This window comes from Sphaeramia orbicularis, chromosome 19 (genome assembly GCF_902148855.1).
Source record: "Sphaeramia orbicularis chromosome 19, fSphaOr1.1, whole genome shotgun sequence".
NCBI classification, from domain to species: domain Eukaryota; kingdom Metazoa; phylum Chordata; class Actinopteri; order Kurtiformes; family Apogonidae; genus Sphaeramia; species Sphaeramia orbicularis.
In genome coordinates, this window is record NC_043975.1 from 872,641 (window position 1) to 900,262 (window position 27,622).

At 45.4% G+C, this 27,622-nt stretch overlaps 1 protein-coding gene across 1 annotated transcript; it reads right to left on the bottom strand.

Annotated features, from left to right (window-relative positions):
- Nucleotides 1–27,622, bottom strand: aatkb (apoptosis-associated tyrosine kinase b). The gene is made up of 13 exons (XM_030122520.1): nucleotides 27,456–27,622; nucleotides 23,246–23,387; nucleotides 15,345–15,424; nucleotides 14,830–14,948; nucleotides 14,597–14,681; nucleotides 12,239–12,372; nucleotides 9,382–9,466; nucleotides 8,473–8,594; nucleotides 6,486–6,635; nucleotides 2,236–5,575; nucleotides 1,083–1,212; nucleotides 488–679; nucleotides 1–173 (listed from the first exon to the last, which is right to left on the bottom strand). Exons 1-13 carry the CDS (start codon nucleotides 27,498–27,500, stop codon nucleotides 145–147), a joined length of 4,653 nt encoding a protein of 1,550 aa, XP_029978380.1. The 5' UTR covers nucleotides 27,501–27,622; the 3' UTR covers nucleotides 1–144.

Genomic DNA, 27,622 nt, shown 5'->3' on the forward strand with positions numbered 1-27,622 from the left:
ATGTGAATCCTCTTTGAATGGTATATATGAACTCTTTTGGAACAGTTCTGCTGGGTTCTGCTGGGGTCCACAGACGGGAAGAGGCACTGTCTTGTTTCTAAAACCTGCCGTTCCTTTCATCAGAAGTCCTGCGTCCACGTCTTCTTACTCTTTGTCTCCGTCCTCACTGCTGCCTGTGGACGACAGCAACAAAACATCGCATTAACCCACTGCTGTCAACATGTTCGAAAAAACGAGTTTCATGTTTAACCAATAAAACCATTTGTGTCATAGCATGGTGGTCGTTTTAGACACGGTGGTCATTTTGGACATGATGGTCATCTTGGACATGGCAGTCATCTAGGACATGGTCATTTTGGACTTGGTGGTCATTTTGGACATGGTCATCTTGGACATGGTGGTCATTTTGGACATGGTCATCTTGGACATGGTGGTCCTGTTGGACATGGTGGTCATGTTTTTTTTGCTCATCTCACACATGACCTACCTCCTGCAGAGTCCATATCTGAGTCTGAGATGTGGGTGATGGAGAAGCGGGAGATGGTGAAGCGGGAGAACTGGACGGCCGGTTTGTTGTCCAGAGGTTTGGAGATGGACCGGGGTGGAGGAGAGTCCGACGACATAGAAGATGTGGGTAGAGGAAGCAGAGGAAAGTCGTCCTCCCACTCGTACCCTGCACCTGAAGGAACACAGTCTGGATTATTTCAGTCCTTATCACCAGGTGGACTAACAGTGTCACTGGACCAGGTTTAATACCAGGTGGACTAACAGCGTCACTGGACCAGGTTTAATACCAGGTGGACTAACAGCGTCACTGGACCAGGTTTAATACCAGGTGGACTAACAGCGTCACTGGACCAGGTTTAATACCAGGTGGACTAACAGCGTCACTGGACCAGGTTTAATACCAGGTGGACTAACAGCGTCACTGGACCAGGTTTAATACCAGGTGGACTAACAGCGTCACTGGACCAGGTTTAATACCAGGTGGACTAACAGCGTCACTGGACCAGGTGTAATACCAGGTGGACTAACAGTGTCACTGGACCAGGTTTAATCTGATTAAAGGTTCTTCTACTCACTCTCCTCTGACACGTTCCCATCTGAAGAATCATCTGAAGCATTAACTCTTTCCTGGGATTTGCTTCTTGAACTTTGACCCTCTTCTCCTAAAGGGAAGCCATGCTCAGTCAGCTCCTTCGTCGGACTCTCCTAAAGAAAATTAATAGAAGAAGAGAAAAGTAATGGTAGTAATGATTTCAACAAATCAAGAGAATTTTCACTTGTTCCGTTGGCAGATTTTTTTTGCTTAATTCAAGATTTTTTGCTTAATTCAAGCAAAAAATCTTACATTAAGAAAAAAAAAAATCTGCCAATGGAACAAATGAAAATTCTCTTGTTCAGATGAGTGTAAATCAGAGTTTCCAAATCTATTGTCTCTAAATAGAGAGAGAGAGATAACCTTGTTGTGATATTGGGCTATACAAATAAAGTTGAATTGAATTGAATTGAATTAAATCAGTTCTTCTGTCTCACTGTAAAGTTCCTCTGTTGGTGGTTCTGTCTGATTTTAAGTGTGATCAGATATTTGGACTATAAATGACAAAAATACACTTAATACTCACTTACTTTCTATTTTTACCTCTGCCAAGGAGGTTCTGTTTTTTCCAGGGTTTGTTTGTTTGTTGGTTAGTTAGCAACATAACTGAAAAAGTTATTGACAGATTTTGATGAAATTTTCAGGAAATGTTGATACTGGCACAAGGAACAAATAAGAAATGATTACATTTTGGTGGTGATGGGGGGGGGCTGATCTGCTTTGGTGGAGTTCTGCGCTCTCCACATGCTTTTCTAGTTATTCTCTGACCTCCCTTTTAATCGTATTTGTACCCTGCCTGTAGCACTTTGAGGTTTTTAGAAAAAAAAAAAGTAAAGTGCATTGCAAATACAATTTATTATTAGGGACCGAGCCCACAGGGAGAGGCCCTCTCACTCATTATTATTATTATTATTATTATTATTATTATTATTATTATTATTATTATTATTGTTATTATTGGTAAGCTTTAGATTTTTTCCAGTGAACTGAACATGTGCTAAATACAGCTTTTTATGGGGTTAAAATGTTTTGCTGCTTTCTTAGCGTCTACGTTCCCTGGTTTTCCAAAGTAGACTTTGCGACTTTCTGATAATCTACCCTAGACCTTTAAAGTAAAGCCCACCCCACCTCCTCACCTGATCAAACAGGTAGACAGTGACGTCATCAAAAAAGGACACAGTCTTCTTTTTGTGGTCCAGGTCCTCCTCTAGGCTCTCCGACGTCAGCAGCGTGGGCATCTTCAGGAGGCTTCGCAGTTTGTGGGCTTCACTGTTGTCGCTCACGATGATGGGCACCGGGTGGCAGTCATCATCGCTGTCCTCCTCCCCACTTTGTTCCTGCTTGCTGAAGGTACGAAGCTCCTCGTCTGACTCGTCGCTGTCTTCGGTATCACCGTCCTCCTCGTCGGCTTCTTCTCCATCGGCTGGAGATGCTCGGCCTTCTGCGGCTGGAAGAGGAGGTGGAGGAGTGGATGGAGGCGGAGGTGAGGATGAAGAGAAGCGTCTGATGTTGGCTGTGTGCTGTAAAGCCACCTCATCTTTGGGTAAGGTGTGCAGAACCTCACCAGATCCCCCTGACGAACCCGTTTGAATGGTCTTGATCTGAAGCTCCTCCTCAGCTTCATCGGTGTCCTTCATAAACTCTGCTTCTTCATGCTCCTCCTTCATGGTGACGGTACAATCCCCATTCAAGGCACCAATGGCCTCTTCCATGGCCCCCACCACCTCTGCTGCCCAATCTCCCAGGGACGAGTTCTCCTCTTGAGATGGCCATTCATCCAGTCCACCTTCTGCCAGTGAAGCAGTGTCATCGATCAAGAACCCATCCACCTCTAGAAGGGAGGAGGACTCAAGTTTCATGTCTTTGTTGTCTTGTATTTCTTCTTCTTCCTTCCATTCTACATCATCATTTACCTTCTCCGGTTCCTCCCCGTCGTCCCTGGATTGTCTTTCATTCTCATAATCTGAAAAATAAGCGGAATCTCTGTATGGGGTCTTATCACTCAGTGGTAAGAGGATTTCTTCATCTGGCTTTGCGGCTCCGAGGACCAGATCTTCACCCAGTGATGGTTCTCCATCACTGGCTTCAACTCCATGCTCCTCAAGCATCACTTCATCCTCCTCCAATCTTGTATCAAGAGCCGGCTTTCCAAGACTTTGTTCCCGGGATTCATGGGGTTCTTTGGGGACAAACTCCGGGCTCTCATTGTTTTCGGTGTCGTATCCACTGTCCATGGCTTTAGGTGAACTGGAGGGGTGGGAGGATGCAGGGCTGAAGCCTTCACATGATCCAGCTGCAGATGGAAGATCCATGGAGTCCATTGAATCTGGAGTTCCAACCTGCTTCTGTAAGGACTTGAATGCAGGAGAAGCTGTCATTTCACTGGACTCAAAAATGCCTGAGGTAACATCGGTGATATCATCAGTGATGTCTTCATCCTCGTCGTCATCGCTGCAGTCCAGGATGTCAGCGAGGTTCACACTGGACCCACCTTGGTCCATGCCACTATCAGCGGTATTACTCATCTCCGATTGTGGATCTGTGAAGACCATCATCACATGCATGTTGTCCATCGGAGGGGGTAAATTTTTCGTCACCTCTTCTACTTTAGGCTCTGTCTGTTTTTGTAGGATTAGATTTTCCTTCACCACATCCGCATGCTTCTCCTTATTGTCACATGAAAGATCAGCGTACTGGTCTCGACTGTCCTCCATCTTGGTAAATGCAGGTTTGGGTACAATAGGACCTCCTGGAGCTGGCGACAGATTGATCATCTCTTCATTGTTTGGGATATCGACGTCCTTATCTCTGATGTAGCTGTAGCTGTGAATGTAGCTGTTGTTTCTGACCAACAGCCCAGTCAGAGGATCAACGAAGTGAGAGCGGCAGCACTCCCCAGGAACCTGGACCTGAGTGTCACCTGCATGGCACAGGTAGATGTAGGCATTGCAGGTCTCCGGGGGAACGACCGCATGGTGTTTACTCAGATTGAGGCAGGCGCTGTTGTCTTTTGCCTGACGGGGTTCAAGGTAGTCGATCTGTTTGGGTAAAGAGTGGAAGGCGAGGCTGTGGTCCTCAGGCCAGGAGTCTTCGATGTCTGTACTAGGCATTGTGTAGTGAAAGTCCACATAAGCATCCTGTCTGCAGCTGTGGTTAGCCCGTCTGTGACGGTGTTTTGAAGGCCAGGTATTGCACGTGTGTCGCTCAACAAATATGTCCTCTTCTTCTTCTTCGGTATCAGTGTCTCTGTGGCCAATGAACAGCGCCCCCTCTGTCTCCATGTTGATACAGACTGAGTTGTGTCTGGTGTGGCTGGGCATCGTCTTCCTCAGGGAGCCCATCATGTCGTAGTAGCCCCCGGTCACATTTTTTCCAATGATGGACGTCTGACTTGTGTCCAGATAGGTATCTCTGTAGGCCTGCTTAGGTGGACTGCTTACAGAAGGGGAGATACCCAGTGGGCTTTCCAACTCACCCAAGGCCTGACGCAGATTTCTTGAACCCCAACTTTCCTGGTGATGCTCGTTGTCAAGCTCCCCTCCAATTAAATAGGGGTCTAATCCCAGAGGTGGCGAGTGCTCATAGTAGTAACCCCCATCTCGGTCTTTATAGGACACGTAATGACTGGACTCCCATGGCTGGAGGGGGCTGCTGTCTGAAATCTGCCCTAGAAGTGGTTCCATTGTCAGGGAAATTGCAGGACTGGAGTCATTTGAGTCATAGACATCTGATTTATGGAGGTCAGCAGACCAGTAAGGAGCCATGTTCTTGGTCTGTGATGGGCATGCCATGCAGTCTCCAGACTCTGCACTCCCAGTGAGGAAGCTCCCACTGCTGCCTTGGTATTCCGGACTGTAGGAACACATGGTGTATTCTGGATCGATGCTGCAGTCCACTGGCTCCTCGATGCGAATATAATACTCACTGCTAACAGAGGGGCTGTGGGCACTGAGGACAGGAAGTACACTTGGAGCATGTAGATGTTTTGGTTGATAGTAGGGAGGTGAAACTCCATGGCTAAGACTCTCCATGGGGCAGCCTCCAACAATGCCCCCTGGTGGGTAAAAGTTTTCCTGACAGAGGTGGTTGACCTGACCTAGAGACCCGGAGTCTGCAGGTCTATACGACTGCTCTGCTCTGGCTTGTTCCCATTTGTACTCAAAGTTCAGGCCGTGGCTGGTCTCGGTGACCGTTAGGATGTCGTCCCCAGACTCGGAGTGGTAGCCGTCACCAGCTGTGAACTGTTCGAGGAGGGGGAAGGAGGAGGAAGTAGATGAGGTGTGGTCTCTGGACACGGCTGCGGCTCCACAGTGGCCGCTGTGTCCGTTGTTGGGCCGGAGGGAGTTCCAGCGTCTCTCGAAGTCCTCCTCAGCCTCGCTGGCCCCTTTGGCGCACAGGTAACTGAGCAGCAGGTGGACCTCCTCTGCATTGGGCCTCTGATCCGGCTGGAGCCAGCAGAACTGCATCACCTCGTACCTGAGGAGATCAAAACCCAACAGGGTTAACAGGGACTAAGAAAAAACCAGCACCGGAAAATCAGTTCATCAGAATAAAACTGACGACAATGAATGTTAAAGGTGCAGGAGACTTTCAGGACCAATTTTTCATCAAATCTGTCAAGCCTCAGTCACATCCTCAGTATCATCAATCTGTCTGTCATTACTCACCTGAATCTCTTGCATTACGGTGAACAGTTTCTTAGTTCCATCCACCAGAAACAAAAAGTGTGTTTACATTCAGAGCCGGGAGGGAACTCGGGCATCTTCAGAATTTTGTTGCGATGCGCATTGTGGGAAAGGGAGGTTCGCACAGCCACCTGCAACGGCAGTGGCAGCGCAACCATATGATATTATATGGATGAAACAAACATGACACGGAAACGTCTGAAACATGGAAAAGGCTGGAGGAATATGCATAGAGGGAAGGGAGCTCCTGCCTTTTTCACGTCATGTCTTTAGCAGCTGTCAGGTCCGTTTCCCACAATGCACAAAATTCTGAAGATGCCCAGTTCCCTCCCAGCTCTGTTTGTAAACACATGGTTTGTTTCTGGTGGATGGAACTTTTGTTCAGATTGTTCACCGTAATGCAAGAGATTCAGGTGAGTAATCACAGAAAGACACTGGTCACAAAAGACTCCCGCACCTTTAAGAAACAAGAAGACAAATAAAACTATAATCAACAATGTGAGACGTAGAGAGGCAGTAAAAAAAGAAGTTTCATGAAACTAGCCCGTAAACCAATGCAACCTTAGCCCTGACTCTGCACAAATGAAAGAGCAGAGCCGGCACAATCAGTTTGGTTTGGATTTTCACGACTATTAACCTTTGACCATGAACTCTTCTAAGATCAGATCGTGACTGCAGGTGCTTCCAGGTGGTGTTCTTACCAGCGCTCGGCCAGCGGCAGTTTGAGCTGAGGTTTGGGCAGTCGCAGCTGCTGTTCCCTCACGGTGTAGGTCAGAACCTGTCGGTCGGAGTAGTGTCTGTAGGGCTGGTTCCCCAACTCGAACAGCTCCCAGATGGTCACGCCCAGAGACCTGAGACCAAACACACACCTGTGAGTCCACCTTCTGGAACATCACTGCATTACACCGTCTTCTGATTCTGCCTCTGGGAAACCTATTGATCTCTTAATTTGGACATTGATCAGGTTATTGTTTCCATATTATTTAGATCCTGCTCTGCTTTTGTCATTTTTAGGAGAAAATTAAAACAAAAACAAGAAATTGGGGGATAAACATATTTTGAGGAACATCTATGGTAAGTATTCTACACTGTCACAATGATATTAAACCTGCAGTTGCACAGTTCAGCCACTGGAGGGCAGCAAAAGTATGGACACAACACCCCAACCACAGCAGCAGACATCAGTTTTCTTCTGTTTATGAGTTTGAAAAATTATAAATAAAACCTTAGTGAGGTGTTTTCTAAATGTGGCATTTGTCCAGAGCAGTTCAGAGACACCTGAGGAGTCGCAGCTGAAGAATAATTCTAGAATAATTACAGTCTTTCTCTGAACTGCTCTAAAGTGTCACATATTTTTCTACTGATGAAGCTTGTCTCCCAGTAAACTGATGGACACCAGTATTGATTCGGGCTGGGTATTATGGTCAATTTCCATAATCGACTTGATTTTGATTCATAAGGTTCTGAATCGATTAATCACGATTCGATTTGATCCATTCAATTCAGTATCAATTGATTGATTCAGATTAATTTAGTGATAACAAAGTACAAGTTTGTGTTGTAACCTGATTATTTGAGTACTGCAGTCATGCAACACATCAATACTGGGATCAATATTGATATTAGAAAGGAAATAAATCTGACATTTCAGCAGAAGGAGCTGAATCTGATCTGAAATAATGAACGGGACACAAACATTCCCATGTTTCTACAGTGGATCAGAACGGACTTCTCCACCATCTTTATTGTGTTTTATGGCTGGTGGCTCACTGGGGGGGGGGGGGTTTGTGCTCTCTGATTGTTGGTTGGGGAGCCGGGGGGTAGCGTAGTGGTCGAACATTGTCGCTTTCCCATTCCTCTAAGTCCATACTCAGCCACAGGTGATCGTATGGATCCAAGTAATTATTCCAAGAACTACCGGCTTCCACGACTCGCATCGGAGAACCTTCGGGCATCCAGTTCCTTCACACTGTGGGTTCGAGTTTGAGGCCAGGAGGAGCTCCAGGGGAGGGGTTTTCCCCACCCTTCCTCTGCGTCTTTTCTGCGCCAGAGCCGTCGCGAGCGAGACCAAGAGGGTTCGCAAGATGGAGCCGGTCGTGCTTCCGCATACTCCCGGTCCTGCTCTGAAAAATCGATCTCATCCGCTATTAATCGATTACGCAAAAATTAAAACAAAATTGATCTAAGATCGATTAAATTGATTTATTTTACCCATCCCTAGAACTGATCACATTCAGGGTCAGTTCTGTTCACTGAAGCAGGTGTTGTGTCTACAGAAGCTCGGACCTCACATTCCAATCTAAAACAACAGTCAGGACACTTTGCGTAGCACATCCCAGCAACAAGACGTGAACTGACGGTTGGCAAGTCACGTCAGTAGGTGAGGTCCAATCAGAAGACGGACTCAGATGACATTGTGAAAAGTCCAACCCACTGTTCAGGGTGGAGTCACCCCAGAAGCTAGCTGTCAACCACACCCGGTATTTGTGGCTCTTTGACTGGAGTTCCTGTTGGAGCTCTAGTCCAGACAGACCAGCGCTGGCTTTTATATTTTACATGTGATCAGAATAAATTCTTAAACTGAGACCAAGTGTGTCCTGAACTGGTCTTTGGAGCCTCTAATCAACGAACATGAAAAATCCTAACACAGTTTTAACCCTGACCCTCATCACCGTCTCGAGGTCTTACCAGATGTTGCTCTGCTGGGTCTGATCCACCACCAGCAGGTTTCCATGGACCTCATCCACCAGTTCTGGAGCGATCCACCTCAATGGGACGTACATCTGATCCGAGGTCAGGTAGTAATCGTCCTAATGGAAGGAACCATTCAACCAGTGGTACCATTAGGGCTGTTAGAAAATATCAGTTCTGCAATATATCGCGATATGTCATTTCACAATACTGTATCAATATTAAAAAGTACTGTATCAATATTTTTAGGTATTTATTCAAATGCAGATATTGTAGAACTTCCTTTTTGTTTTTCTTTATTGTTTCTATTTTATTTCTTATTATTTCACACTCTTTTATTCAATAATGTTCGTTCCTTTGTTGGATTGAACTCAAATCCTGTTCTGACGTTAGCTGTGAACTAATAGAATCTGAACATTTGAACAGGATCTGAAACTGGAATGTCTGGAAAACAGAATTTCAGTTTGAACACAGTTTGAACATTTGGTGATAGAACATTAGATCCTGTTGGGATCAAATAAACATGTGTTTAGGATTTGTGCAGATTTTTGCTGTAATTCAATTCTACAAGGAAATAAACATTAAAAAAAAAAAAGAAACAAAAAATTGCACTTTTAACAGTATCATGATATATTGTGATATATCGTATCGTGATCCTAGTATGGGATTTGTATCGTATTGCCAGATTCTTGCTGATACACAGCCCTAGTTACCATGGGAACCTCCAAATTAGTACTTTAGTCAAAAACACTTTTATTAGTACTTTTGTGTAAAGGATGTGATACTTGTCCCACGTCCTTCCTGAACTGCTTTATTTCTTCATCATAATAATAAACAGTAAAATGTCTGACACTTCTTTGTCCAAACCTGCAGGTTAATAAAGTCGTGTCATAGTTGTTGACGTACCTTGTATTTTGTGTGGGACAGACCATAATCTCCGATCTTCACCGAGACGTCGGCGGTCAGCAGACAGTTCCTCAAAGCCAGATCACTGCGACACACAAAGCAGCTGTTAGGTCCGAACATCGCAGATAAACACAGATGATCGATCACTGACGGAGGCGGAGTTCAGCCGCCGTCCTTCTGTTATTGTGGGAAAGGAAGTTTAAGGGACGACGTCGAGAAGAAGGAACATGAAACATCTGGTCTGAAGACGTGGACATAAACTAAACTGTTTGTCATTGTTAGGAATGAGTTGAAGTCTGTTCTAATGGAGTTAAAGTCGGGTTCAGCTGAGGGTAGATCCGTTCATGGAGGCGTCGGTTTGATTCCTCTGGTTTGAACCTTCAAACCTTCGACAGCAGAAACACATGAGGTTTCTTCAGTTTTAACCCCACAGCATTTTACATGTTTAATATCTGCAAATCTTTCTTCTAATTGTTCTTGTTTTACACTGTAAAAAAAATCTGTAATTTAACAGAATTTTCTGTTTATTTTACAGATTTTTCCTGTATTTTTAAGACACAGGAAAATATCAATGAAATGACAAAAACAGACTGTGATTGCACATGTCAAATGTAAAATAACACGAAAAAACTGTATCTGTGAATAACCATAAGATTGCAATTTTTTTTAAAGAATTTTTTTCTTTTTTCACAGAAAAATACAGTTCAAATACATTTACAAATGTATCGTAATTTCACAAATATTTCTTTTCTATTTATGAGATTTAACTGTTAATTTAAAGTTTAATACTGTAAAAAAAAAAAAACAATAAAACGAGATAAAATTACTGACAGTTAACAGTAACAGAAGTATTTGTTCTGTCAGTTGAACCAGACTTGTTTGTTAATTGACAAATATCTTGTGTAATTACAGGAGGTTTCACAACAAAAATGTTGAATAAATGTATTTTTGTGAATGTATAACATGTATAAGCACTGATAAACTGTCCAAATACAGTTTTTATCAGTGGATTGGACAACTGAGTCTCACTGAAAATTTTATCTCTCTCTCTCTCTCTCTCTCTCTCTCTCTCTCTATATATATATATATATATATATATATATATATATATACATACATGTATGTATGTGTATATATGTATACATACATACATGCATATATGTGTGTGTGTGTATATATATATATATATATATATATATATATATATATATATATGTGTGTGTGTATACACACATATGCATACATACATATTTATTTCTAGGTAATTTGATTATTTTAATACATGTAAATATTCTTTATTAAACATTAAAAAGTCAAAAAAAAAGAAGCAAAATCTCATGTAAAATTAGGGCAAAAAACTGTAACTGATGGTTATTTTCTGTTATTTAACAGTATTTTTTTGGCACCCCTGCTGCCGGAATATTACCGTTTTTTATGTTTTTTTTTTTGTTTTGTTTTGTTTTTTTTTACAGTGTAGCTGATGTGCTTGTTTTAGATGTTAATTAATTCATTTATTCTTGAGGCTTTTATCCTTTTACTGAACTGACTTCTCTTTTTCATGTTTGCTTTGTTGCCTTTTTATTGTTTTTTTTATTGGCCAGCTGTATTAACCCTTTCATGCACTGTCCGCTCCAGTGGACAGTTCTTCTCCAGCTGTTCTCTTGTATATTAATGGGTTTTTTTGTTTTAGTTCCATATCAGCCAACACAGTGGACGCTTATGCACCATCCCATACACTGTAATTCAGATCATTACTGTAACTTTACTGTTCTTGATAAACCTGATCTGCACTAACATGTTTGAGTGTAAATCAATTGTTATTTGTAAGACAAGAAGGTTTTTTTTTCCCCATATTATCTCCATGAAGTGAGTAATTATTAGCATTAGAATATGTTAAACTGTGAGAAGACATCAGATTAGCAGCATTAAAAATGTTTTTATTTCATTGTTTTCATATCACTTTCTGATATTGGGTTTTAAACACGTTTCTTTACTTCAAAAATTAAATGCATGGATATTTTTCTAACTCCTTTGAAAAAAAAAAACTTGATCGCATTGTTTTTTTCATGGCTAAACAGTGAAGAAAAAAATCTTGACTAAGGTTCTCATAATTCGTGCATGAAAGGGTTAAAATTAAGACACTGACATAAATATTAGGCCTGTAATGGTACACAGGTACACATACCAAACCATTTCGGTAAACGGCACAGTTTTCTTTCTTTCCGTACCAACCCCCCACCCCCCCCCCCCCAAAAAAAAAAAAAGAAAAAAGAACCTTGGCTTTCAAAACCCAAAACGTACCGAACTGAAAATTTTGTGTTCCGTTAAAGGCCTAATAAATACACTAGAAACAAAAAGTTAAGGATATTTTTAATTTTTGGGCTATTTTTTTCAGTTGGACTCTTGCACAGCGCTTTTCACTTTTTTGTGTGTGAATTGAATTGAAACACATTTTTTTTAATGACCAGACATAGTTTTATTTACAAATGGCAAAAATGACGAAAAAAAAAAACTGACAAAAAAAGAAACATTCTTAACTTTTTGTTTGTAGTGTATATTCTGTAGGAAATGTCTTTCAGCTGACAACACCAGATTATGGTGATAAACTCCCCAGAGCTGCTTTAAAACCAACAAAAGCTGATTTACATGAACTTCAACTGAGGCTGGAGGTCAAAGGTCACCACCTGCAACAAAATCACTGATGCTGGAGTCGAAGAGGAGACACTCAGGCAGCACCAGGATATTGTTCCAGGAGGAAACCGTCTGGGTCTTCACTGCTGTGAAGGAGGAGGTGGAGGAGGAGGAGGAGGAAGAGGTGGAGGAGGTGGAGGAGGTGGAGGGGGAGGTGGAGTGGTACCTGTGGGTGTAGTTGTGTTGGTGCAGGTGCAGTAGTCCAGATGCGATGTCACAGGCCATCCTCTGCAGGACCAGAGGTTCTGGGGTCAGGGCGTCGGCGTTCTGACAGCTGCGCAGGTAACCCTTCACATCCCCCTGGAACACACACACACACACACACACACACACACCTGGATGGGACAGGGGTCACCAGCAGGGGGCAGCGTCGGCCCTGAACTCACATTATTATTATTATTATTATTATTATTATTATTATTATTATTACACTGCTGCTAATACAGAATCATGACCTGCACCCAGTCACATGACCAAGAACAACAACAGAATGAACACCAACGAAGAAGAAAAGTGACACAGAACCTGGACCTGGAGTCAGTCACATGGATATAGTACTAGTACCTGTCTGGAGTAGTACCTGTCTATAGTAGTACCTGTCTGGAGTAGTACCTGTCTATAGTACCTGTCTGGAGTAGTACCTGTCTATAGTAGTACCTGTCTATAGTAGTACCTGTCTGGAGTAGTACCTGTCTATAGTACCTGTCTGGAGTAGTACCTGTCTATAGTAGTACCTGTCTATAGTAGTACCTGTCTGGAGTAGTACCTGTCTGGAGTAGTGACTGTCTGGAGTAGTTCCTGTCTACAGTAGTACCTGTCTGGAGTAGTACCTGTCTGGAGTAGTACCTGTCTATAGTAGTACCTGTCTGGAGTAGTGACTGTCTGGAGTAGTTCCTGTCTACAGTAGTACCTGTCTGGAGTAGTGACTGTCTGGAGTAGTTCCTGTCTATAGTAGTACCTGTCTGGAGTAGTACCTGTCTGGAGTAGTTCCTGTCTATAGTAGTACCTGTCTGGAGTAGTACCTGTCTACAGTAGTACCTGTCTGGAGTAGTGACTGTCTGGAGTAGTTCCTGTCTGGAGTAGTACCTGTCTGGAGTAGTACCTGTCTATAGTAGTACCTGTCTGGAGTAGTGACTGTCTGGAGTAGTTCCTGTCTACAGTAGTACCTGTCTGGAGTAGTACCTGTCTACAGTAGTACCTGTCTATAGTAGTACCTGTCTGGAGTAGTACCTGTCTACAGTAGTACCTGTCTGGAGTAGTGCCTGTCTATAGTAGTACCTGTCTGGAGTAGTACCTGTCTGGAGTAGTTCCTGTCTACAGTAGTACCTGTCTGGAGTAGTTCCTGTCTACAGTAGTACCTGTCTGGAGTAGTACCTGTCTGGAGTAGTACCTGTCTATAGTAGTACCTGCCTATAGTAGTACCTGTCTGGAGTAGTACCTGTCTACAGTAGTACCTGTCTGGAGTAGTGACTGTCTGGAGTAGTACCTGTCTGGAGTAGTACCTGTCTATAGTAGTACCTGTCTGGAGTAGTGACTGTCTGGAGTAGTTCCTGTCTACAGTAGTACCTGTCTGGAGTAGTACCTGTCTACAGTAGTACCTGTCTATAGTAGTACCTGTCTGGAGTAGTACCTGTCTACAGTAGTACCTGTCTGGAGTAGTGCCTGTCTATAGTAGTACCTGTCTGGAGTAGTACCTGTCTGGAGTAGTTCCTGTCTACAGTAGTACCTGTCTGGAGTAGTTCCTGTCTACAGTAGTACCTGTCTGGAGTAGTACCTGTCTGGAGTAGTACCTGTCTATAGTAGTACCTGTCTATAGTAGTACCTGTCTGGAGTAGTACCTGTCTGGAGTAGTTCCTGTCTACAGTAGTACCTGTCTACAGTAGTACCTGTCTACAGTAGTACCTGTCTGGAGTAGTTCCTGTCTACTGTAGTACCTGTCTGGAGTAGTACCTGTCTGGAGTAGTACCTGTCTATAGTAGTACCTGTCTGGAGTAGTGACTGTCTGGAGTAGTTCCTGTCTACAGTAGTACCTGTCTGGAGTAGTACCTGTCTACAGTAGTACCTGTCTATAGTAGTACCTGTCTGGAGTAGTACCTGTCTACAGTAGTACCTGTCTGGAGTAGTGCCTGTCTATAGTAGTACCTGTCTGGAGTAGTACCTGTCTGGAGTAGTTCCTGTCTACAGTAGTACCTGTCTGGAGTAGTTCCTGTCTACAGTAGTACCTGTCTGGAGTAGTACCTGTCTGGAGTAGTTCCTGTCTACAGTAGTACCTGTCTATAGTAGTACCTGTCTATAGTAGTACCTGTCTGGAGTAGTACCTGTCTGGAGTAGTTCCTGTCTACAGTAGTACCTGTCTACAGTAGTACCTGTCTACAGTAGTACCTGTCTGGAGTAGTTCCTGTCTACTGTAGTACCTGTCTGGAGTAGTACCTGTCTACAGTAGTAGTAATAATGATAATAATAATATAACAACAACAACAATACTAATAATACAAACAAACAAACAAATAAATAAATAACTCACCAGAGGGCAAAATTCCATCACCAGCAGGTAGGGGGAGACTTCTGTACACTGAGCCAAACACTGGAGAAGAGCAGGATGATGGAGACTGTGGAGGAGGAGGAGGAGGAGAAAGAGGAGGAAGAGGAGAAGGAGGAGGAGGAGGAGGAGAAGGAGTACAAAGAGGAGGTGCATGAGTCAGTTAGTGTGCTGGAGGTCCCTGTTGTGTACTCATACTGAGGTTCTCCTTCTTGTACCGATAAGGCTGCGCCTCCTCCAGGAAGTGGATCTGCTCCTGGACTCCAGCACCAGACTGCAGCTCCTTCACCACCACCTGAGTGGAGTGGAGGCCAGTGTTCACCTCCCCCAGGAGAACCTGAAAGAAGACACACACATGTGCACACAGGAAGTACACACAGGAAGTACACAAAAACAACAGAGTGAAGACAGATGGACAGGAGATGGACGGACATACCGGTCCAGGGACAGGGATGAAGGACAGATGGACATGGAGACAAACAGGGAGGCACACACATGTTTAAGGACACACATGTTTAAGGACACACATGTTAAAGGACACACATGTTAAAGGACACACATGTTAAAGGACACTCATGTTTAAGGACACACATGTTAAAGGACACACATGTTAAAGGACACACATGTTTAAGGACACACATGTTAAAGGACAGACATGTTTAAGGACACACATGTTTAAGGACAGACAGGAGGCTTTTACTGTGAAGGTCCAGGAGTGTCGGAGCAGACGTACCTTCCCAAACCAGCCGTTCCCGATCTCCTTCAGGTAAAGGAGGTGATGACGACCCAGGTCTGACGACTTCAGCAGCTGAACTGGAGGGACAGAGGGACAGGAGGACAGAAGGACAGAGGGACAGGAGGACAGAAGGACAGAGGGACAGGAGGACAGAAGGACAGGAGGACAGAAGGACAGAGGGACAGGAGGACAGAAGGACAGGAGGACAGAAGGACAGGAGGACAGAGGGACAGAGGGACAGGAGGACAGAAGGACAGGAGGACAGAGGGACAGGAGGACAGGAGGACAGGAGGACAGAGGGACAGGAGGACAGAGGGACAGGAGGACAGGAGGACAGGAGGACAGAGGGACAGGAGGACAGAGGGACAGAGGGACAGGAGGACAGAGGGACAGGAGGACAGAGGGACAGGAGGACAGAAGGACAGGAGGACAGAGGGACAGGAGGACAGAAGGACAGAGGGACAGGAGGACAGGAGGACAGAGGGACAGGAGGACAGGAGGACAGAAGGACAGAGGGACAGGAGGACAGAGGGACAGGAGGACAGGAGGACAGAGGGACAGGAGGACAGAAGGACAGGAGGACAGAGGGACAGGAGGACAGAAGGACAGAAGGACAGGAGGTCAGAAAGACAGAGGGACAGGAGGACAGGAGGACAGAAGGACAGAGGGACAGGAGGACAGAAGGACAGGAGGACAGAGGGACAGGAGGACAGAAGGACAGGAGGACAGAAGGACAGAGGGACAGGAGGACAGAAGGACAGAGGGACAGGAGGACAGAAGGACAGGAGAACAGAGGGACAGGAGGACAGGAGGACAGAGGGACAGAGGGACAGGAGGACAGAAGGACAGAGGGACAGAAGGACAGAAGGACAGGAGGACAGAAGGACAGAAGGACAGGAGGACAGAAGGACAGAAGGACAGAGGGACAGGAGGACAGAAGGACAGAAGGACAGAAGGACAGGAGGACAGAAGGACAGAAGGACAGAGGGACAGGAGGACAGAAGGACAGAAGGACAGGAGAACAGGAGGACAGAAGGACAGAAGGACAGAAGGACAGAGGGACAGGAGGACAGAAGGACAGAGGGACAGGAGGACAGAAGGACAGAGGGACAGGAAGACAGGTCCAGGTTTAGTCCAACAGACCTGGCCTGCTCTGAGAGCCAACACTGGGACCAGACTGGAACCATTCAGCACCACAACAACAAAACCCACAATGCAATGGGGGAAACTTCCAACCACCTCACTCGCAAAGATGGTCTCCCAACAACAACAACGATGACAACAACAACAATGACAATGACAACAGCAACAACAATGACAAGAACGACAACGATGACAACAACAACGACAACAACAACAACGATGACAACAACAACAATGACAACAACAACAACAACGATGACAACAACAACAACGATGACAACAACAACGACAACAACGATGACAACAACAACAATGATGACAACAACAACGATAACAACAACAACGATAACAACAACGATGACAACAACAACGACAACAACGATGACAACAATAATGACAACAACAAAATTGATGACAACAACAACAACAATGATGACAGCAACAACAATAACAACAACAACGATGACAACAACAACAATGACAACGATGACAACAACAACAATGACAACAACAGTGACAACAACAACAATGACAATAGTCGCTTTTCCATTGGACATCTGTGCAAAACTTTACCAATATTTAGTAAATGTCGAAAAAACAGAAGTCCGTGATGTTTTTTTTCCATTAAATCACAAATGCAATGATTTGTTTATGTATTAGCATGAGATGACACCAGAAGTCATTCCATAAACATGAGGATGAATATAAATATGGTGTTTATTTACAGATATATTCATTATTATTATATATTACTCCTCTATCTCCTACGAAAGTCTGAACTGATGTGGTTCCCTGGTGTGTCCACACATTTCTTCTTCTTCTTCTCTTGTTGTAACGTCCGTCAACATCCGTTTTATTAATTCACATGACTCCAGTTGTGAAAAAAGGTCTTTCCATTGCAGTTTTGCGCGATATATACTATTTGCGCTACGCCCGAAAAACCACCTTATGCCAGCGCAAAAACTTAAATCAAAAAATAAGATTTTTGGCGAAATTTTTATGCTCAAGTTATATTTGCACAATTTGAAGATCAATGGAAAAGTGACCACTGACAACAACAAGAACAGCAAGAACAACACTAGTCTCTCTTCCGTTTTCCCTCAAATTGCATGAATATAACTTGTGCATAAAAATTTGCCAAATGGAAAAACGACAATTTCACCTAAACTCTCGTTTTTTGATTAAAAGCTTTTGCGCTGGCAGGAGGTGGTTTTTCAGGCGTAGCACAAATTGTATATCATGCAAAAGTGCAATGGAAAGACATTTTTCCGCAAATAAAGTCACGTGAATAAGGACATTACAAAAGCAAAGAAGAGTTTTAAAAGAAATGTGTCAGCTCCAAGAAGACGATCAGACTTGACTATCTAGAGCAGGGGTCTCAAACTCAGATCCTCGAGGGCCGGTATCCTGCACGTTTTGGATGTATCCCTCTTCCAACACACCTGATTCAAATGATAAGCCTAACATCCAGCTCTGCAGAAGCCTGATAACGACCGTCAGGTGTGCTGGAGGAGGGAAACATCTAAAACATGCAGGATACCGGCCCTCGAGGATCTGAGTTTGAGACCCCTGATCTAGAGGAAGTAAATGTTGTAACAAGGTTTCCGTAGGTGAACCTGCAGAAGGATCATTACCAGTTTCTGGACACACCAGGAAAACAAATAATTTTTAAATTTAGTAGCAGATAGAGGTGTAATATATAATAATAATGAATATCTCTGTAAATCAACACCACGTTACGTTCATCACCATGTTAATGGAATGACTTCTCATGTCATCTTGTGATGAAGAAACAAATCATCGCATTTGTGCTTTAATGGAAAAACTAACATTACGCATTTCTGTTTTTTTTTTTTTACATTTAGTAAATATTGGTAAAAATTTGTGCAGATGTCCAACGGAAAATGTCCTCCATCTATGACTGAGTCAGATCTTCACCGACCACCACTTCAACATGGCCGCTCCACACATCAGCAGAACTGAACCATATTTGAATAATAAAGATATGAAATCGATTTACAACTTTATTTAAAAAAAAACAACAAAAAAACAAAAACTCAAGAACAAAAATCAATAGGATACAAAAATGGCTGAGTATCATTATCCACACCCTGAAACATGACCTAAATAATCAGGACGTTCTGCAGACAGATACTGGAAGGACAGGGTTCTGGTTCAGGACAGGGTCTGGTCCACATGTCCCAGTTGGGCGTCCAAAGGTCCTGGAGGACTTCTCAAACCTGTTTGTTGAAAGACATCAGTGAAGACTCTCCTGGATGTGATGACCTAAAGCGGGATAGCGTTGAGCTTCCGGAGGTCCTGAAGACGTCGTAGCACTTCCTGAGGACGTCGAGGACATCCTGGAGGTGGACCACAGAGTCCTGGGGACGGCTGAAATCCATGTGACCTCCACACTTTTCTATTCTAAGGAGGATCCGCTACATTCGACAGTTGGACACCCGATAAACTGACCACAGACATCCATGGACGGCGGCGGTCCTGATGGAGCGTCCAGTCTCTGCTCGGCCTCCAGACTCACTCCGTCCCTGGTGGAGGACAGGCAGCTCTTTGTCCTGGACCCTGAACACAGTCCGGTCTCTGTGTGGACCCACATCCCAGTCATTCCAGACTCCCACTCCGCTCCCAGTATCAGCGCCGGCTATTGTTCATGTGATCCAACACAGTGGCACCAGTTCGGACCCGTTCCACCAGACACTGGGACCATTATCTGGACGACCGTGGCCACACCCACGCGACATCAGGGCCAATGAAGACCCAAACATGTCCACGCATCAACCACTACAACAAAGGACGGCTCAGTCTGTAGGGGCATGAAACTGTAGGTCTATTATTTTACTACATAAGTGAGAGATGTTTGGGTTGTTTCGACAAAAAATCCATAAATGTGGAAAATGTACAAGATATGTACATGTATGTAAGATATTGTACATGTACAATGTAAGATATTAAAAAAAACAAAAACAAAAACCAAACAGGAAATAAACCACAATAGAACGAATCAAACAGAAAACCAACTACCATGAGTCTCAGTCTGATCCATGGCCTCAGACCAAGGTTATTATCGTTACCGAAAAAGAACAAAATGACGAAAACTAAAATAGAAAAAAACCTTTTTGTTAACTGACATAAATAAAAACTCAAATTAAAAGAAAAAAAACATAACTAACTGAAACTGTATTGTGTGTTTACAAAACTAATTAAAACGGATAAAAATTGTGGATAAAATTCCCTTCGTTTTCGTCTTTGTCAGTGTTGATATCGGATAGAACATGTGAAAATTTCGTCTCAGATCAGCGGTAGAACAAAGGTATAGAAGTCGGGAGGCCATCGGTGAAAGTATGGAAAGTTTCAGTTTCGTTTTCCCGTAAGTGACGTTGTGTATGGATCGCACCCCCACCTAAATTACCCCCCCCCCAGCCTGCTATAGTGAACGTATCCATGGTACTGTCCATATGTTTGTATCTGTGCTCAGAGCCGCCCTAACCCCACCCCCAAATGAAGTGTCCAGGGGAACCTCACTAATTTCTTTAAATAGGATGGCGAAGAATAGAAAATATACGAAAAAACTGAAACTAATACTAAAACTAAACTGAACTAAAACTAAGCATTCAGAAAAAAATGATAAGTAATAAAAACTAGCAAACCTGCTCTAAAAACGAATTAAAACGAACTGAATTAGAGAAAAAAAAAGTCAAAACTAAATAAAACTAAACTATAATGAAAAATCCAAAACTATTAGAACCTTGCCTCAGACAAACAGAAGAGCTCATGTTCAATGCAAGGTTATTATCGTTAATGAAAACTAACGAAATGACGAAAACTAGAATTGAAAAAACATTTTCGTTAACTGAAATAAATAAAAACTATAATTAAAAGAAAAAAACATTAACTAACTGAAACTGTATTGTGTGTTTACAAAACTAACTAAAACGGATACAAATTCTGGATCAAATTCCCTTGGTTTTGGTCTTTGTCAATGTCAGATTGATGTTAAATGGATTTCTTTGTCTCTCTCAGTTTTCTGTGCTGTCTCCATACGACACTTTTTTCTCCGTCACTTGTGTTCACTTGTGGTTTCCAGTCGTCTTCTGGTCCCCACTCTACCTGGAAACATGGAGACTAAAGCAGCAGAGTCCTGTCTGGGATTGATTTGAATAGGAGCACAGAGAAGAAGAGAAAAGAGACCACTGAACTACAACTGAACTACAACTGAACTACAACTAAACTACAACTGAACTACAACTAAACTACAACTAAACTACAACTGAACTACAACTGAACTACAACTAAGCATTTAGAAAATAACGAAAATGAATAAAAACTAGCAAACCTGCTCTAAAAATGAATTAAAACAAACTGAATTAGAGAAAAAAAGTCCAAACTAAATAAAACTAAACTAGAAGGAAAAATCCTAAACTATTAGAACCTTGGTTCAATGTGTAGATGCTGAAAACCTCTTTTCTATCATCTTGAACGTCTGGAAGTGTTTGGATGTAAAGACTGTTCTCCGCTGTGTCCCATGGATCTGCTCTGAGTGGGCGTGAGGCGTCTGAACATCTGTATCAGGGCAGGGCCGGTGGGGGTGGGGGGGTTTAGGGGCCGGGGGCCGAGCCAAGTCCCTCCAGCACCAGAACCCCATCAGGAGCTCCACCTATCACCACTGGTCCCAGTTCACAGAGACTCAGAACTTAAGTATGTGCTCCGTCCTTCAGTGTTCTGGTGTTGAACTTCAGCTCCACACATGGAAACAGACGACTGAAGGTTCATTTGTGGTCACTTCACGTACGCTTCTCTGTTCAACCCAGTTTTTGTTCAACCTTAACGTGGCCACAGAGTAGAAAATGACCCTCAGGTGTTTAGCGTCCACCATAGAGGATGTTCACCACTAGAGGGGACTAAACCCTAAACAGAACCTGCTGACCTCTGAACTCTTGGACTGCAGGTTTCAGTCGCTCTTCTGTTCCATCACCATCTGCTCTGAATCTGATGAATGTGACTCCTGGAAACATCTGGAGTGAATCTGTGCAAAAGGCTCAAATGTTCCTGTGGATGAACTGAACAAACACACATAAACACTAACAGACGCCGTTAAAGGGCGCCGGCCCAGCCCAGCGACGCAGTAGGTGACCTCACCACTAGAGGGCACCAGACGTCACAGTGGAAGGACGGATTCACCCACCATTCTGAGGACCAACAAGTTTGTGGTGTCCTGATGGAGTCCTGATGGGGTCTGGGTGGCGTCCTGATGGTGTTCTCATTGCACCCTGATGGTGTCCGGGTGGGATCTGGGTTGTGTCCTGATGGCATCTGGATAGCGTCCTGATGGGGTCCTGATGTCATCCAGATGACATCTGGGTGGCGTCCAGGTGGCATCCTGATGGTATCTGGGTGGTGTCCAGATGATGTCCTGATGGCGTCCTGATGGTGCCCGGGTGGCGTCCTGATGGCATCCTGATGGTGCCCGGGGTAGCGTCCTGGTGGCGTCCTGATGGCATCCTGATGGTGCCCGGGTGGCGTCCTGGTGGTGTCCTGATGGCATCCTGATGGTGCCCGGGTAGCGTCCTGATGGCGTTCAGGTGGCGTCCAGGTGGCGTCCTCTGTCAGCGTCCTCTGTTTGCCCGGCTAACGCCGTCACCACTCTGCACAGATGCAGCTTCTCTCCTCACATTTCTCACATTCCGGGTGGCGGCGGCGGCGGCGCAGTGGGCCGGACGCCTGGACCTGGTTACACAACAGCCAGATGTTTGTGGGAGATGGAGTTACAGAGTTCATCCTGCTGGGAGCTGCAGTAGGGGATTGTGGGATAGGTGGAGGCCCGGCTGACCGAGGCCAGCGTTAAGGGCGGAGCGTCCCCCAGAGACCGGCTGTGATTCGCTCTCACACCCTGGAGCACGTCAGGACTTTACAACAACAACGCCAAGTTCCACAAGATCACACGACGTCAGCGCTCGTAGGTTTGACCCAGTTTTATCGACAACCTAAACCTAAACCTAAACAGAAATATAAACCTAAACCTAAACCTAAACCTAAACAGAAATATAAACCTAAACCTAAACCTAAACAGAAATATAAACCTAAACCTAAACCTAAACAGAAATATAAACCTAAACCTAAACCTAAACCTAAACAGAAATATAAACCTAAACCTAAACCTAAACAGAAATATAAACCTAAACCTAAACCTAAACAGAAATATAAACCTAAACCTAAACGTAAACCTAAACAGAAATATAAACCTAAACCTAAACCTAAACCTAAACAGAAATATAAACCTAACCCTAACCCTTTAAGAATCCAGATGTTTAGAGGAACAGGTCGACTTCATCAGAACATTAGTACGATTACACACAGTTCAGTCTGTGTTTGTACTGCAGAACTTTAACCCTTTATCGGGAAAGTGACTATTTTTGGTCATTTCCACAAGCATTAAATATGGGTCCAATCCCGTGCCTCAGTGAGGTCCAGAAGCATGTAGGTATTTAGAACAAAATACACAGATTCAGACAGATGTTACAGACACGTTGAAGTTAATTTTTGTCAGTTTGACCTTAGAACAAGAGGGAGACTGTTGTCACGGCAACCGACCCGGAGGTAGATGACGACGTCCGATAACACACTGAGGTGGAAATTTGGAATTTCAAACACGACATTCCAAATTCCAAAACATAAACTGACTGATCCTTACGAACCCTGACCCTGACCCAAACCCGAACCCACCTGATCAGCTGACCCACCTGATCGACCCGGTTGCTTAGCGACCGGCAGAGACACCTCGGTGAGCGGCAGGATGTAGACGTCGGGGCTGCCCTGGGAGGCCGGCGACGCCAGCGTGGACACATCCGCCTGGTACTCATCACCGTCCGCATTCTTAAACTCCTGGAACACACAGAGGTCAAAGGTCAGCTGGGGAGCGGTCTGTCACAACACCATGAAGACCATCATCATCATCCTCATCCTCATGTTCCACTGGGAAGAAGAGGAAGAGCTGAAGAAGAACGAAGAAGCAGAGATGAGGAGAAAGAAAAGAGGAGGAAGAACCAGGACTGAAGGGACCCTGGAGGGTTAGGGTTAGGCCAGATTAGTCTAAACCTGACCCTAACCCAGACCCTGATCCTAAAACTAACCCAGACCCTGTTCCTAACCCAGACCCTGTTCCTAACCCTAACCCAGACCCTGTTCCTAACCCTAACCCAGACCCTGTTCCTAACCCTAACCCAGACCCTGTTCCTAACCCTAACTCAGACCCTTTTCCTAACCCTAACCCAGACCCTGTTCCTAACCCAGACCCTGTTCCTAACCCAGACCCTGTTCCTAACCCTAACCCAGACCCTGTTCCTAACCCTAACCCAGACCCTGTTCCTAACCCTAACCCAGACCCTGTTCCTAACCCAGACCCTGTTCCTAACCCTAACCCAGACCCTGTTCCTAACCCTAACCCAGACCCTGTTCCTAACCCTAACCCAGACCCTGTTCCTAACCCAGACCCTGTTCCTAACCCTGACCCAGACCCTGTTCCTAACCCTAACCCAGACCCTGTTCCTAACCCAGACCCTGTTCCTAACCCTGACCCAGACCCTGTTCCTAACCCTAACCCAGACCCTGTTCCTAACCCAGACCCTGTTCCTAACCCTAACCCAGACCCTGTTCCTAACCCTAACCCTGACCCTGTTCCTAACCCAGACCCTGTTCCTAACCCTAACCCTGACCCTGTTCCTAACCCTAACCCAGACCCTGTTCCTAACCCAGACCCTGTTCCTAACCCTAACCCAGACCCTGTTCCTAACCCTAACCCAGACCCTGTTCCTAACCCTAACCCAGACCCTGTTCCTAACCCAGACCCTGTTCCTAACCCTAACCCAGACCCTGTTCCTAACCCTAACCCAGACCCTGTTCCTAACCCTAACTCAGACCCAAATCTTTATTTTTTTTGACACCAAAAAATAATCCCAACAAAAACAAAGACTGTCCCTGGAAGGAGTTTAACTATTAGTTTAACAGTAAATTCCACATTTTTAGGGGGTTTGGAGGAGGATGAAGAGCAGGAAGTGGGTGGGGGCGGGGGGGCTTGGGAGAGGGGGGGTGACCGGACGTCAGAATAAAAGTCTCTCAGTTCACACATGAAGAACAAGAAAATCCCACCATGGAAAAATGTGACCTGATGAGCCCTGAAATACACACACACACACGCACGCACACACACACACACACACACATAATACACACACACATAATAAAAACCACACACATATACACACACATAATACACACCACACACACACATAATACACACGCAACACACACACACACACACACACACACTCACAACACACATAATACACACACACGGACACATATAATACACACACATAATACACACAACACACACAAACATTCATACAAACGCACACACACACACACAGAAGGATGTCCCTTGGCCCCTCCCTCAGCCTTGGATACAGATCCAGATCCAGATCTGGATCTGGATCTTCACACAGCCTCAGATCCAGAACATGTGGTTTCATTCACACACACACACACACACACACACACACACACACACACACACACACACACACACACACACACACACACACACACTTGTGAAACATTCCAAAATGTCCCTAAATCTGTCACATACACAACTATCAGATACACAACCATCAGATCTATTGATAACTGATCAATCAGACTGAACAGTGAAGTGTCATCTAATGTCAAACCACTGAGGATCAATAAGGTCCTGGCTGATCACAGATCAATCAGATTAAACAGGTTGAACTTACGTTTACGAGTCGGACGATGAAGACGACAATAAAAACACAAAATCACACACAGACACACACTGAGAGGAAGAGGAGGATGGTGTCAGCAGGAGAGTCAGCATCCATCTGAGGAGAGAGAGGGAGGAGGAGGAGGAGAGATGGGAGGAGGAAGAGGGGGGGGGGAGAGGGGAGGAGGAGGAGGAGGAAGAGGAGGAGAGATGGGAGGAGGAAGGGGGGGGAGGAGAGGGGAGGAGGAGGAAGAGGAGGAGAGACGGGAGGAGGAGGAGGAGGAGGAGGAAGAGGAGGACAGATGGGAGGAGGAAGAGGGGAGGAGCAGAGGGGGAGGAGAGGGGAGGAGGAGAAGGAGGAAGAGGAGGAGAGACGGGAGGAGGAGGAGGAAGAGGAGGAGAGACAGGAGGAGGAGGAAGAGGAGGAGAGATGGGAGGAGGAAGAGGGGGGGGGGAGAGGGGAGGAGGAGGAGGAGGAGGAAGAGGAGGAGAGATGGGAGGAGGAAGAGGGGGGGAGGAGAGGGGAGGAGGAGGAGGAGGAAGAGGAGGAGAGACGGGAGGAGGAGGAGGAGGAGGAAGAAGAGGAGAGATGGGAGGAGGAAGAAGAGGAGAGATGGGAGGAGGAAGAGGGGAGGAGCAGGGGGGGAGGAGAGGGGAGGAGGAGGAGGAGGAGGAGGAAGAGGAGGAGAGACGGGAGGAGGAGGAGGAAGAGGAGGAGAGACAGGAGGAGGAAGAGGGGAGGAGCAGGGGGGGAGGAGCAGGGGGGGAGGAGAGGGGAGGAGGAGGAAGAGGAGGAGAGACAGGAGGAGGAGGAAGAGGAGGAGAGACGGGAGGAGGAAGAGGGGAGGAGCAGGGGGGAGGAGCAGGGGGGAGGAGGAGGAAGAGGAGGAGGAGAGGAGAGGAGTGGGGGGAAGGAGGGGGGGAGGAAGAGAAGGGGGAGGAAGAGGAGGAGAGATGGGAGGAGGAGGAGGAGAAGAGGAGGAGGTGAAGGACTGTATCTGTTGAGGGAAACAGGAGGACTGACTGAATTCTGAGAAAGAAGTAAATATAAGAGTGAAGGAGAGAGAGAGGAGGAAGAGGAGGAGGAGGAGGAGGAGGAGGAGGAGGGTGAAGGGGTGGGGGTCACATACTCGACTCCTGACATCACTCTCTCTTTCTCAAAATCCAAATAACATGTGCACCCCAACCCGACCCCACCCACACTCATGTTACTGGACTACTGAGGACGTCCACCTGAGGACAGCAGTGTCCATCTGAGGACAGCAGTGTCCACCTGAGGACAGCAGTGTCCATCTGAGGACAGCAGTGTCCACCTGAGGACACTGGTGTCCACCTGAGGACAGCAGTGTCCATCTGAGGACACCAGTGTCCACCTGAGGACAGCAGTGTCCACCTGAGGACACTGGTGTCCATCTGAGGACAGCAGTGTCCACCTGAGGACAGCAGTGTCCATCTGAGGACAGCAGTGTCCATCTGAGGACAGCAGTGTCCACCTGAGGACACTGGTGTCCACCTGAGGACAGCAGTGTCCATCTGAGGACAGGAGTGTCCACCTGAGGACACTGGTGTCCACCTGAGGACAGCAGTGTCCACCTGAGGACACCGGTGTCCACCTGAGGACATCCACGTCCACGAGGACGTCCCTCATATTCCTATTTCCTGCTGTGGGAGCGGCTCGGCCTAATTCCAGATGAGGCCCTGAGGCCAGATGCACCACGGCCTCATGGGTAACCCCCCCCCGGACACACCCATCAAGACGGACAGACTCTGTGAGGGACAGGCTGTATGTAAACACATGGACAAGGACGAGGACACAGAGCAGATGTTATGGATTAAACACATGATGACGTGTTCATACGACACCGTTCATCGTGTCATTTATTCGGTCACTGAACAGGTTTCATAAAACTAGAACTGGTCTGGACTGAACTAGACCAGATGGAATACAAGTGGAGCCGGTCTGGATGGATCTGGACCTGATTAATTAAACTTACTGATTGAAAATAAAGTTGCTTAAATTTGCTTTGGAATGTTTCTCTTAATTATGACGGAACTCATCTAAACGTCTCAGATCCACAGAACATGGCTGACAGGATCTGATGAGTTTGATTTTTCTTTCTTTTTTTTTTTTTAACCCTGTGTGAATATGGTTTGTTTATTGGACGTGGTCCCACCTTGAAGCCCATCCTGCCTTTCTTGCAGCAGAGACACGCCAGCATGAGGAAGATGAAGGTGAAGAGTCCAGAGAAGGAGATGGCCACCACCGCCAGAGAGGAGGACCAGGACAGCTCACTGAGAGGGGCGCCATCTGCAGGACAGAAGAGGAAGTACAGCAATGAAC